Source organism: Periplaneta americana, chromosome 17 (genome assembly GCF_040183065.1).
Source record: "Periplaneta americana isolate PAMFEO1 chromosome 17, P.americana_PAMFEO1_priV1, whole genome shotgun sequence".
Lineage (NCBI taxonomy): Eukaryota > Metazoa > Arthropoda > Insecta > Blattodea > Blattidae > Periplaneta > Periplaneta americana.
This window is the reverse complement of record NC_091133.1, coordinates 84,780,156-84,794,842: the sequence shown is the minus strand read 5'-3', so window position 1 is coordinate 84,794,842 and position 14,687 is coordinate 84,780,156. Positions and strand designations below refer to the sequence as shown.

The following is a 14,687-nucleotide window of genomic DNA, read 5'->3' as shown; positions in this document are numbered from 1 at the left end:
GGAAATACAGCTTGCCCACAAAGTCACTATACATTTCACGGAAAGCGTAACTGTGGCTCATTTTTGTGAAGACACGTCCAAATTTTAACCATTGCTGAACGAACCAGAATGGTGGAATGTCGTTTAGGTGGCAAAAGTTATGCTGAGCTCCAGATTGTCTTTCAGAGAAAGTCCCACAAACAAAAGCCTACGACACTTGCTGTGCAACATTTAGTGAACAAATTCAAGCATGCAGGTTCTGTAACCGATGAAAAGCGCCGTGGATGACCTTCGGTCAAACCACAATGCATACAGAGGGAGGCATAGCATCACCAGAAGTCGAAAGGCAGTTGTTCCTGAAGTCACAGTTGCACCAGAATGATATCCTTGACTCGATCGTATTTCAACAAGATGTGGTACCAGCCCACTAATCACACATTGAGAGAGAATTCCTGGATGAGATCTTTCTTAGCTAGTGGATTGGAAGAGGCCTGAATCGCTTGTGGGCTCCCTTGTCCTCATACCTGACTCTCCTCGACTTTCTTGCATGGGGCTTTATCAAGAGAACCATTTAAAACACTACTGTGCGTAATGTGAATGCGCTAAAGCGGCGTATAAGAAAGGCATGCTGATGAGGTTGAACATCAGCATAGCTTTTGCCGCCTAGACGGCATTCAACCACTGTGATTCGTTTAGAAATGGTTAATATTTGAACTTTTCTTCACTGGACCTACAACAGAATTGAGTCACTATTATGCTTTATGTGAAATATCTAAATACTTTATGAACACTCTGTTGACAATCGGTAAGCTTTTTCATATTGATCAAGTTGTTTTGATCATGGTTTCTGCAACTGACGATAGCGCTTCTTGTCCGCAGTCTCCCGGCTCATGGGTTCGTCCGCAACGGCCAGCATGAACATGAACATGGGCAATATGTCGGGCCTGTCCACGTGCAGCGTGACGGGAGACACCAAGCCCATGCAGTTCCCACTCGCCCAGCGACGGAAGCGACGCGTCCTCTTCACTCAAGCTCAGGTAATTAAAGTGAAGTTCTTCGTCTTAGCTTTATCTGGGTTCAGTTTCCCGGAATGTCCAAATCGAGCCTGTGACACGAATTTAAAGTCCCAGGACATTCTTGGAAAATCATCAGCTAATAACAAAATAAATGGTACTATAATGCAGGCGAGACACCAAAATATAAAATCAAAGCTATTCTACATAGAGTGAATAGGGGGGAGATGACTATCGTGGGAAGATGCTTATTTCTTTGTAGTAAGAGAGAACGCCACGCGCATGTCTTCATGATCACTGACTAAGACAGTTGAATGTCTGTAGAGTGGAAGCTAACTCATTTTGTCACGTATTCTTGTTGTGAAAAGAAGAAAAGCAAGAAAACAGCTCATTTTTCTGCTATAAAATAATTGCAATGATATGTTAAAATTTTAATACATCCTTGAATTCGTAATAACTGTCAAACCTTTGTAATGGATATTGTAGTAAAGATTCTAAAGTTTATATTGTTAACAACCAACTACCTTGTTCCGCCATCTTAGGCTGCGTCACAGCACTAGGCATCTTACCCCGATACTTGGGGAAGATGATCACTTTCTTTCGAGGTAAGATGCAACTTGTTGCAAGAGTTTTATTTTTTATTTTATTGCAGGGAATGCGTAAACATTACGTAAGGTCCTCTGATAGAGGTCAGTGGATTGAGGACAGTCTTCAACTTGCTATGGAACATGTTAGAACAGGGTGTGTGAACTGTTTTAGAGCATCGCAAGCATACGGGATTCCTTACCGTACCATTAAACGCCGCGTAAAAAAGAATGATGACAAAAAATGTACTGGATTGAATTCATTGTGTGCAAGAAGTAATTTCATGAGTCTTGCACAAGGCAATAAAATCTGTGCAATGACTGTATTGCTAAGTGAGTGAGAAAGTTTTCAGGATCTTCAGATTAAGTTATTTTTGTTATATACATGTATCAAACCAAGTTCAGGTAAAATACAGATATCAGTAAATGTGTTAATTGCATTTATCATCTTACCCGACTATCGGGGAAAGATGCCTACAGTGCAGGTGAGAAGAAAATCTTTATCTATAAACAAGGTAATTAATGTTTTCTTTTTTGTACCAAAAATATAGTTTCAAAATACCTTCCAGACTTTGATATTTCAATATGAAATTCAAAACTAAATGAACAGTGCCTTAAATTTTCAATCAAAGAAAAGTAAGGCATCTTCGCCCGATCCACTCTAAACCTCAACAACATCAAAATAAGTATCCCATCGGTTCAAGGCAGCCCTAAACACCTTCTCCACCATATCCGCAGTGATTACCTCGAGCGAGGACTACATTCTATAGCTTCACGGATATTTTTCACATTCTCATTGGATAAGGATGGCCGAAATTTACGCTTCTCATCCGCTACGGACCCTGTGCTCATGAATTTGTTTATCACTAACTCGAGAGCTGGTTTCTTGAATTTTCTTTCGAACATATCCGTAACCTCCTTGTACGTTTTACCTCTTACAAGTGCAGATGAAATTTCTGTATGCTTTTCTAAAGTCAACATCTTGACACCTGTAAACAGAAATGAGATCTGCTTACGTTTCCCCAAAAATGTCCTGGGACTTTATAATCATGCTGTAGTGTGCTACGCAAGCGTAGAACATTTCCAGCAGAGAAATGGCGAGTACTCGTGTACTGTCTATATTATCCTAGTACCCATCCAACTTTCCCTGCTTTTATACCGAGAAGCATGCAACATTTTTGCGAGCGAAGCGACAACTATTACACTACCTGCTTTCAAGTTATTGTGTAACTTAAAAATAATAGGCCTAATGCATTAGGAATACATATAACTATTATTAAATGGTGAAATTTGTGAACTGTAGGCCTACTCCTAATATTTTTACTTTTTACTTACACTTCCACATATGGTAACTTAGATCTTTCTGACCTGTATTAATTTTCCAGCGACAACTCGATTTATGATATCCGATGCCATTACGATAGAATTAATTATCCTCATGATAGTATAATGAGTAATAGTTTAAATCTGAAGTGTGCCAGAAGAAAACAGTAAATTTTGCCTGTAGCTGTATGATTCTGGGACAAGGTTTCATTACGTGCCTCGAATCCATGAATCGTGACGTCCGACATATCTTTCAATACGGAGGAAGCCATACTAATTACTTAATATCCATGAGCAGCTATTGCCCTTCCCCGGTTGTGACCCCACAAGTCTTGGGCTACCGGTAAGCACTACAGCACCGAGGACATTTTGAATTTTATTTCCCCTATAGTTTTGCAGTAATCTGTCAGAAGTTTTCAACATGTCGGCTTGTGCAATAGTGTTCTTGATAAGGAATATAGTAATTGAAATGACAATCTAAAGAGTTAATAAAGCTTTATGATTAAAACTAATAAATTCATATTCTGTTGAGGTACAAAATAACGTTCTCTCTTAATCCTCATTGAAATGTTATTCGACCATATTTTAATAATAATTTGATGTGGATACACATTTAAATTAATACTCTTTTTATTTTGTATTCTAAATAAGTACACATAGGTATATCGATTGCTCAGAACCAGACTAGTTCATTTTACTATTTTTTTTTTTTCAGGAGAGCTATTTTAAGCTCCTGACATTTAAAGCTTCATTAAACAATTTGGAATAGCTTCATAGCAACCTTATGGAGAGGAATATTTACAATTCTGTTCGATTCGTATACATGCGACAAGAACTGGAACACAATGAAACACAGATTTCTTTCTTACAAAAAGTTGGATAGCCTTTGGAGAACGGTCTGGTTCTTAGCCATCGATATCACGAGAGGCACTACGATCATTTAATAATAATCATTACATTTTAAAATTCAGTATGCATCAGACCATAAATCAATACATTAATATAAAAAATTGACGCAAATAATTGTGTTTAATTTCCTGTTAATATCTCTACTAATAACTTACTTACTCAAATGGAACGAAAGAAAGCCACCGGCGTAGCTATCGCGGTACAGGTAGGTGTTTGTTTTAATGATCCAGAGCTGCATGGGTTCAATTTCCGTTTCGCGCTTATTATCTGTTTTTTTTTTTTTCAGAGATTTTCCCCAAATATATCTGGTAATCTGATAGCAAATCCTCGGCCTCATCTTGCTAACACCAATTTCATAGATGCTAAATAATTTAGTAGCTGATACAACGTAGTTAAATAATCGATTAAAAACATAAACGAAAAACTTCGAACATCATCTATATCTATTGGGGTCGGTAAGTGGGGCCCTGTCATTCAAAATCATGTCAAATTGAGTCCCGGTTGAAAAAAGTACAAAGTGATATAAATTAGGTCTCAATTTGTACGAGGGTACATGCAAATTGAGTCCAACCTATAGCATCATCCAGGAAACCACACGCGGAGGTTGGCTGAATCGTCTCCTTAAAAAAAAAAAAAAACTTCACACAAAATTACGCCTCTTAGAAATCTTCTTTCTTGCTGAATTCAAACAAATTAAAAAACCAGTTATTGCAGGATCACAAAATACCAGTGAAAAGCGTAAAATTCTGGTTAAAAGACACTGGTAAAACTTTAAGCAAACTGACTTGACAAATTCGGATTATTATTTTCCCATTCACGCAAAGGATCTTCCAATAAGAGTGTCCTACGTTTTACATATAACAGTTGTCCTGTTTATGAAGCTATGGCATTCATAATCGTGGAACGTTACATCATTCCACAACGCGTAGAAATCGTTAATATTTATAATCAAAATGGATCATCCGTTCGCCAAGCATTCCGTGCATTACGTGAAGTGCGTAATCTGAGAGGATAAAAAGAAAGGAGGGAGTACTCCAGGCAAATATGCTTGAAATCGGTGCGACGGATATGACGTCAAACTACACCTTTTACGCCCCATAATTCACTGCGAAATACTGCCAATTGCCAAATATTAAATTGCTATATCGGTTTCGGTCATACGTAAACGGATTAGAATGGATGTGCAGATAACAGGAGTACTAGCAGATTGTTATATCAATGTTAAAAGTGTTATGGTTGTGACATGGATTGAACACTTCATTTTCACATTCTTTCTTCTATCAAGAAGAATGTTGGCACTCCTTCATATGTTAAAGCATAGGCGGACACATCAACGGACATATTCTACAGTTGAGCCGAACAGAATATCAGCTTATTTATAAAAAAAAATACCTGCTGAACTTGACTACACTTTTGAAATATATACAACAACACGAAACAATTTGTAATCGTAATAATATGAACAAAACAACTGATAAACACACCGGAAAAAGAGATGAACTATGGGTAATCTGACGGCCATACTAGTACACCTTTTTGGTTCCACCGTTTCAAGCTTATGGCCCGGGGTTGTGCGTAATCGTCCATGGCGGCTGAAAGAATTGCAAACTTCGGCGGGACGCACACTAGATAGGGACCTTGGGTGAACGACACAAGTCAAATTCCCGCTATCTGAATTTATAAAGTAAATGGATTAAATTTATTGCTGTGATAATTGAAGGGTTCAGAGCCATAGTGGGCCAAGCGCCATTTATTAAAAACGGAGAAAGCAATGGTTAAAGTTAAATGAATACCATAGTTTAATGAAGATTGGCATATGATTTAGTTTTAATGTGTATACTTTATATTACTTGCTATTTGTTTCCATTGAATTATGGTAATAACTTTATTGTAAAACCTGTTTTCTACGGCTTAAGTAAATGGCGCTTGGCCCACTATGGTTCTGAACCCTTCAATTCGCAGTTTTAATGCATACAAGCGAAAGAGATGTAGAATTTCTGTTGCAGGAAAAATTGTGACTTTTCACTCCCTCATTGCTTATTCTAACCACGAACGAAATTCCCTCCCTAGCACGGCATTTTCTTACGAGTAGGAATGAATTTGTGAATATGTGTACATTCAGATAATTTTATTATTAGCATTATTATTATTATTATTATTATTATTATTATTGTTATTATCTTGTAATTTAATGGTTTATTTTTGAAAGACCAAAATCCTTCAGTCTTACATACAGCATAGCAAGGTTAATAATTTCACGTATTCGGAATAGAGGATCTGCAATTTTGGTAATACTTAAATTAAAATTAAGAATTTGCATATAACTTTTTAACAATAAAGTCACTATTCTGCCTGTTTTTAATACAGAGAAATAGCCTATAGTACTTACGAATTTTAAATTAAGCTCCTCGATACTGAAGAGGGAAATAAAGAGTGAGCCGCCATCTCTTTTGTTAAAATAACAACTCACAAATCGCTCTCTAATTTCAACACCAAAATTCCAAGTTTTAAATGTGTCAGACATCGACCTATTGTATCAGATATAATTTTAATTATTAAGCCAATAAACTTCAGTGCTTTTATTAAATTTTCCCTTAAATTGAACCCACCTACTCCAAAACTGATCAAATCATTCAATAAAAGTCTTACACTAAGTTTCAGAATGTTTTCTAATCTTCAGAATATCATAATCATAGGTAGGCCCTACACAAGAATATGCCGTTGTTGCTAAAGCGATTGAGATGTCTTTTAGGGCATCAAAATGTGAATATACCGTTCAAATACCTATCGACAAATATACAGTGTCCGTAAAGAAATGTTGAGAGTTATAATAAAATCGCAGTGAAACACAATGGATGTGAAACAGCCATTAGGCGTATTATAAAGGAACAACTTTTCAAATTTATTTCTTTTTTATTTTAGTGGGTTATTTTAAGACGCTTTATGAACATCTTAGGTTATTTAGCGTCTGAATGAGATGGTGATAATGCCGGTGAAATGAATCCGGAGTTCAACACCGAAAGTTACCCAGCATTTGCTCATATTGGGTTGAGGGAAAACACCGGAGAAAACCTCAACCAAGTAACTTGCCCCTACCGGGAATCGAACCCGGGCCACCTGGTTTCGCGGCCAGACGCGCTAACCGCTACTCCACAGGTGTAGACTAATTTATGTGCGGTTTATTTTAAATGCATTAAAATAGTCTATAGGAAATGTACAATAACGACGTAAAAAGGCTAAAAAGAAAAGGCATTTAACCTTATTTAAAATAAAAAAAAATGGGCCTATCGTCCTCAAATATGTGAAAACGTGTTTATCTCTAATAGGTCTATCATACATACACTCAGTTTAAAAAAGGCATTTGCCTAAGATTCGTACTCTAGTTATAACGTTCTTTTTTCCTTAGTTGTTAGTTTAGTTCTTTGTTTTGTTTCCACATCGTGCTCTTTTTTTCAAGTTTATGTCCCTCTATAATTTCCATGGTTACATACCGACCAAATATTATCAGTATTGTTATTAGTTTTGTCATATCACGGTCGTTACGGTTACATACCGATGGATTGTTATCATTACTGTTGTTTCTCTTGATATTTTTGTTACTGTTTTTCTATCATGTTACCCCGTAATCCACTGTAATCTATCTGAATTACCTCGATAAAAAATTATGATTTATTTAACGACGCTCGCAACTGCAGAGCTTATATCAGCGTCGCCGGTGTGCCGGAATTTTGTCCCGCAGGAGTTCTTTTACATGCCAGTAAATCTACTGACATGAGCCTGTCGCATTTAAACACACTTAAATGCCATCGACCTAGGCCAGGATCGAACCCGCAACCTCGAGCATAGAAGGCCAGCGCTATAGGAAGTGAAATGTAAAGAATCGGTTGAGTGTTGCATTGTGTACAGCGAAACCACCTCATAGCTATACTTAAATTAATACACGTAAATCAATAAAAAAAATAAATAAATCAAACTACGCTATCGAGGCCAACATTACCTCCATATCTTGAAACTATTTTCAGTAGGCCAAGGTCAACGTAGTCTTTCAACAAGACTGTGTTCATTCACACTTTTTGAACGTTATTCGGAAATGTTTATACTTGTTTTTTTGAAAGATGAGACATGACAGTTAAGCGGCCGAGCTTGGAACTACAGTGCCATGTTGCCAATATGGACTACCACGCTGCCAGCTGATAGAAGCTAGAAATTGTCGTTAAGATAGCTGACGTTAAAACATTCATTGTCAATTGACGCGAAGGGTAAGAAAACAATACAAAAATCGACAGTGAATCAAAGACGACACGTACCAATACTAACATTGTGTGCACAATATACAGTATGTCGCCAAGAGAGCTATTAAGCACTCGCCACGTGGAAACTGTTAGTTTGGGAACTCAACCGTTGTTACCGTAGCAACAGGCCTACCACGCTATGTGACATTCAGTTGTTTTTCCGATCGCAACACTCCTGTCATGTCCCATCTTTAAAAAAAGTATAAATGAAACATTTCCACGGAGATGGATCGGAAAGGAAACCATGGCCACCAAGCTCTCCGGACATCATTTCTCTGGACTTCTACTTATGGGGTTATGTCAAGAAAATTTTGCAAAGTATGAGCACTAATGTCATTAACAATTTAAAAGAGCGAATCAGAGAACCATATGAATCACTCCTAATGTTCTTGGTCGTATGTGTCAGCATTTTCAGTACATCTTAGACGTCTGCCGGTTTAGCGGAGGAATCCACATCGAATATGAGTGAATACACAATAAAAAATTGGAGAATTATACTTTAATTAGATGGCTATTTCACGCCCCTACAGTATTTCGTTGAGATTATTTGATCATTTAAGATCACACCATGACTTCAAGGACATTCTGTATTTAGGAACACTAAGCTTGTTTTATTTACAGTACTGTTGAGAAGGTAAATTTACTCTTCGTGGTTACCCAAAATCGTGCCGATTCTACGTCACAGGAGTCCAACTATGTGTTCTCGCAGTACTGAAGGCTTTCAGAAGGTGTAAACGCTCTGCAATAGTAGTAGTACGGGGAGATTGATCTGTAATGGAATTCTCGTGTTGAGGTCAGCTGGATTCAAATCCATGACTGTGAATTTCAGACGGCTTCGAGCCTACGCCTCGGACCTCGTGCTCGTGTACTGCATCAGCCTGTCCCACTGAGTAGAGAATAGGACTTTTAGCCAGAGGACAAGTCTGAGTGGTAGCGTGTTTGTATGTGTAGCCAGTACGCTTTGGCCAATATGTTTTAGTTAAGCAAACAGACGTACGCGTCTGTGAAATTTACACTTGCAAACATAACCGCACATATTCAGCATCATCGTGAAACACAGATCTTAATTGCTGCTGGGAAGAACTCGTGCCCCGCTCCTGGCTCTCAATCTCGTTGCCGTCACAGGGTTTCACAAATCGCGAGTCGCACGAGCCACCTGCTCCATGACCAACATCTCCATCTTCGACGAACTCATCGTTCTAGGAACCTATGACGACTCGTGAAGTCGATAACCCGTCACGAACTTTGGCTCTGGTATTATTTCGATGAGTTTCATTAAATTATTAATTATCTTTCCCTTCAAACCCAGCATTTCCAAATCTTCCCTATTTTCCTCCTTCTGCCGCGAACGCTTATCCCGTTCACCATTCCTTCCAATGCATCCTTTCTTCTCAGTCAGTGACTCAACCAATTCCTTTTCGACTTCCTGATCAGTTCCAGCATCATTCTTTCTTCATCCACTCTTTCCAACACAGGTTCATTTCTTATTTTATTTGTCCACTTCACACGTTCTATTTTTCTTCATATCCGTATTTCAAGTGCTTCTGGTTGTTTCTTTTCACTTTGTCGTAATGTCCATGTTTCTACCTCGTGCACCGTACAATGCCAAACTCCAAACTCCCCTCCCCCCTTCAACGCAACAGAACATATGCTGCAGCCTCAGTGCCCACAGTCAGAATATTGTATCTCAGAAATGAAGACGTAAAAATACTGAAAGTAAAGCAAAGTAGACAAAGTTTTTTTGCGACAGTTACTGAGTTTGGTTTTCCGCAGATGGAATTATACTATTATTTTGTTGAACTGTAGTATTAAAATCAAGGTCTTTTTTAATTTTAAAGTCATATTTTCAGACATTTAATGTCATTTCATATGTCATTTTCTGTGATTTTTAGGTTATCAGCTTCCGAGCCCTAGTAATCACACGTAAAGAGAAAGCTATGCATCTCAAATTTAAGTATTACACATCAAAATATTCCTAAATGATCCATTATAAGACTGTAAAAATTACATAAAAAATGACTGCAACATTCGTATATTTGCAGTTCAGTTTCAATATTAACAGATTAATAATAATAATAATAATAATAATAATAATAATAATAATAATAATAATAAATATTTTCCATACGTTCACGTACAAGTCCTCTTACGGACATGAAAAAAATTGCTGCTAGTACGCTTTTCTAGAACAAATAAGAAGCGGATGAAATTTCTAATAGTTAGGGCCTACATACAATTCTCGCGTTTTGCAAGAAGTTATGGAGCTAACTGAATAGACAGTGTGAACCTCGAGCCCACAGGTCGCGCTTGTCTCACACAAGCGTATACTGTTTCACTGAAGAGGCTTAAGCTTTTCAAGAGGAAAAGCCAAAAATAACACGCACTTTATTTATTATATATTCGATAATCAAAAATCACAAGTTCTATTCTTTCTTTCTTTTCTTCGTTCCATATTCTTGTTGTTCTTCCGTTTGCCATTTTTTTTTTCATTTTTTTGTTTTTCTTCAATTTAGTCCCTCTTTCTACTCCTTTTTTTCTTTTTTTCCTTCTTTTTTCTATCTTGATGCTTACAGTAATTTTTCAAAATTCTTTCTTTTCCATTCTTCTATATTTTTCTTCTCCTTCCTCCTCCCCCTTCTCTTTTTCTTCTAATGACAGCGTTGGAGGTTTTATTTCATTTTCTTCCTAACGATCCAGTAAAGGGCAATTTTATTTTGTTCTCCTTACTTAGTTTTTGCATTGTAGTAAGTTTTTTTGCAATGGCAAGGCCCTTAACTTGCCGTTATTCGCCCCGAATCTAAGAACGTTATGTAGTGCCGAGAATCGTAGACCACTTAGTTCGCTAGAGACTATCCAGGATGCACCACAGGCGGTTGATCTACATTAAATTCGTAATGAATAAATGAACGAATGAACTAATGATGATGATGATGATGATGATGATGATGATGATGATGATGATGGTGGTGGTGGTGGTGGTGGTGGTGGTGGAGAATTGTTGGAATGCCACAGGGAAACCGGAGTACCAGAAGAGAATTTCTAATTTGCTTGCACCACGGACATTCATTGCAGGAAGTGGCTACTATCAATTTACTACTTTCTTTTCTAGAGATGATAGAGGTTTCTAATTTAATGCCTATTTAGTGAAGGTGGACAACTAAACAGTCATATTGTCTTATTAATTTGAAAGCTGCAGCTTCCAGTCTGGGTTTGTTTTTTGTGTGCCTCTCGGTTTTGTGGATTTTTCCATGGTTTGTCATTCAAAAGTTAAAGAAATCCCCATTCAAAATTTCACCATTCAAAAGAAACAAAAGTGGATCACAGGCCTATTATAGGTTTTTCACATTAAAACGGCAATTTTCAGATTTTAATACGTAGGCTACATATTTAACGGGTTGGTAGCCCAGTTGGCAGAGCGCTAATTTACGATGACCGCGAGTCCTGATTTAAATCCAGGCGATGGTGGAGTCGTATTTGGTATTTGTGGTGGGAAAAGCCAACGTTCCTGAGGGTTTTAATCGGAGTTCTCCCGTTTTCCTTCATCATTCCACCGTCACTTGCATTTTAACATTCTCCATCATTTCAATAATATCTCTCAAAATGGTGCTGCTGGATGTAGTATTGTGAATGGCGTAGAGATGGCTTTCAGTCTAGTCTGAGGCATTGAGTTCTATACTAATACTAATAATGTTGAGATTACTGGTCTCAGGATGTGTAGTATGGGGAGCGAAAGTGTACTACTCTAGCGGACTTCGCCGGACTTTGAGCTTACATAGCTGAACCGATAGATAAGGCCACGTAACTGAGTTACGATATCTACAAGAGAGCGACCATTCGGACTCCAACACCCAATCCCACATAAAGGAGTGGTAGGGAACAATAAACCTCGAATTTCGGTGCTAGTATAGATTTTACATTATAATTATTGTGGCTGCCAAGCTATTGCAATAGAAATCAGTATCGAGCAGAGGATTTTGTAAAATAATAATAATAATAATAATAATAATAATAATAATAATAATAATAATAATAATAATAATAATCATTATAATAACTTAATCATAATGATCATTATAATAATACTAACAATATCATTATAGCAATAATGATGATGATGATAATAATAATAATAATAATAATAATAATAATAATAATAATAATAATAATAATAATAATCTTCTTATGAGTTGGGCATAGTGCCCTGTTACGATATCACTCCAACGTTTTAGCGGACGGTCCAAAGATCTTTTCTTAAAAATCAAATTATGGCTTATTTAACGACGCTCGCAACTGCAGACGTTCTATCAGCGTCGTCGGTGTGCCGGAATTTTGTTTCGCAGGAGTTCCTTTACCGACTTCAGCCTGTAGCATTTAAACACACTTAAATGCCATCTATCTACGCCGGGATTGAACCGCAACCTCGAGAAGAAAAGGCCAGCGCTATACAGACTACGCTATCTTGGCCGACTCTTTCCTTAAATGGCGACAGTTTTATTTGGTGTGCTATTCTTGTAGGTGATATTCTGAGCATATGAGATTTCCATTTCTGTCTATGATTTTGAATTTTCTCTTAAATGTAATTAATTTTTAATTATTTTAAGTTAAGCATGTTTTTCCTTGCCTAATTTAGTATAGCACGAAATGGAAATCTAAAAATTGGAAATTTATCCTTTGAAGGAGTATAAAAATTCAATTATCTTGGAGCAACAGTAATATAATATAAATGATACTCGGGAGGAAATTAAACGTAGAATAAAATGGAAAACTCTTGCTATTATTTGGTTGAGAAATTTTGTCATCCAGTCTGCTTTCAAAAAGACTGAAAGTTAGAATTTATAAAAAAAGTTATATTACCGGTTGTTCTCTATGGTTGTGAAACTTGGACTCTCACTTTGTGAGAGGAACAGAGTTTCAGGGTCTTGAAGAATAAGGTGCTTAGGAAAATACTTGGAGCTAAGGAGGGATGAAGTTACAGGAGAATGTAAATCCAAGCGTTTGAGATGGGCAGGGCATGTAGCACGTATAGTCCAGAAATGCGTATAGAGTGTTAGTTGGAAGACCCGAGGGGAGGCCGAGACGTAAATGGGAGGATAATATTAAAATAGATTTGAGGTAGATGGGATATGATAGTAGGGGCTGGATTAATCTTGCTCAGGATAGGGACTGATGGGGGCTTATGTAGGGCGGTAATGAACCTCCGGGTTCCTTAAAAGCCATTTGTAAGTGAATAATAATAATAATTTAGTATTTTCTTTTCTCTCTTAAGGATTTAGCTTAAGATATATTCTCATTTGCAATATTATTTCATTAACTCGATATAAATCTTATGTTATTTTTGTGTATTAGTATAGGTCTATATTCAGCATTACGAGTAGTCTTACTTACTTACTTATGGCTTTTAAGGAGCCCGGAGGTTCATTGCCGCCCTCACATAAGCCCGCCATCTGTCCCTATTCTGAGCAAGATTAATGTAGTCTCCACCATCATTATCTCACCTCCCTCACATCCATTTTATGTTATCCTCCCATCTACGTCTCGGCCTTCCCAAAGATCTTTTTCCCTCCGGCCTCCCAATTAACACTCTATACAGACTACTACATTTTTGGATTCGCCCTTACATCCTACATGCCCTGCCCATCTCAAACGTCTGGATTTAATGTTCCTAATTATGTCGGGTGAAGAATACAATGCGTGCAGTTCTGCGTTGTGTAACTTTTTCCACTCTCCTGTAACTTCATCCCTCGTAGTTCCAAATATTTTCGTAAGCACCCTATTCTCAAACACTCTTAACCTCTGCTCCTCTCTCAAAGTGAGAGACCGAGTTTCACAACCATACCGACAACCGGTAATATCATAACTGTTTTATAAATTCTAATTTTCAACTTTTTTTTTAGAGCAGACTGGATGACAAAAGCTTCTCTACCGAATTGCGAGTTGTCTATGTTTTCAAATTGTAAACTAATGTTGTAATGGATTTGAGTGAGCTGGGATATAATTGTAGACTGGATTAATCTTGCTCAGGGTAGGGACCGATGGAGGGTTTATGTGAGGGTGGCAATGAACCTCCGGGTTCTCTGAAAGCAGTGAGTGAGTGAGTGAGTGAGTAAGTAAGTAAGTAAACTAATGTTATATTATTAGATTACTAACATCTGTTAGTAGTTAATCTCATTGAATCGAAATTTTATCACTAAGTAGGCTTTGAGAATAATATTTTTAGCTTTAGTACAGTCATTAATATAATATGGTATAATAAATTGGGGTGGAGTAGCATCATCTGTATTTAATCCATTAATTTTATTACACAGGAGATTAACAAAAATTTGTCTAACCGAAAATATGGATTACTCAACAAATTTAATTTATACAGATTTAAAGTATTAACTATTGACAAAATTTTATAAATATAGTTTACTAACTTACTACCATGGAAATAAAGTAAAAGATAAATCTAATCGACATGAATATCGTACTCGAAGACAAAAGTCTTCTTTTCCATTAATTGAACCTAAATATCATACAAGTGCAGCTCTTAAATATGGTGCTAGTTTCGGCCCAAGACTTTATAATAAAATTACAAACCATTTTCC

At 37.0% G+C, this 14,687-nt stretch overlaps 1 protein-coding gene across 1 annotated transcript in view; it reads left to right on the top strand.

Moving 5' to 3' along the window:
- The window catches only part of LOC138693459 (homeobox protein Nkx-2.4-like), a 242,540-nt gene that overhangs the window by 74,050 nt on the left and 153,803 nt on the right, over positions 1-14,687 (top strand). The window contains exon 2 of the mRNA XM_069817443.1: positions 859-1,016. Coding sequence (XP_069673544.1) covers positions 859-1,016 — 158 coding nt within the window. The remainder of the gene's footprint in view (positions 1-858; positions 1,017-14,687) is intronic.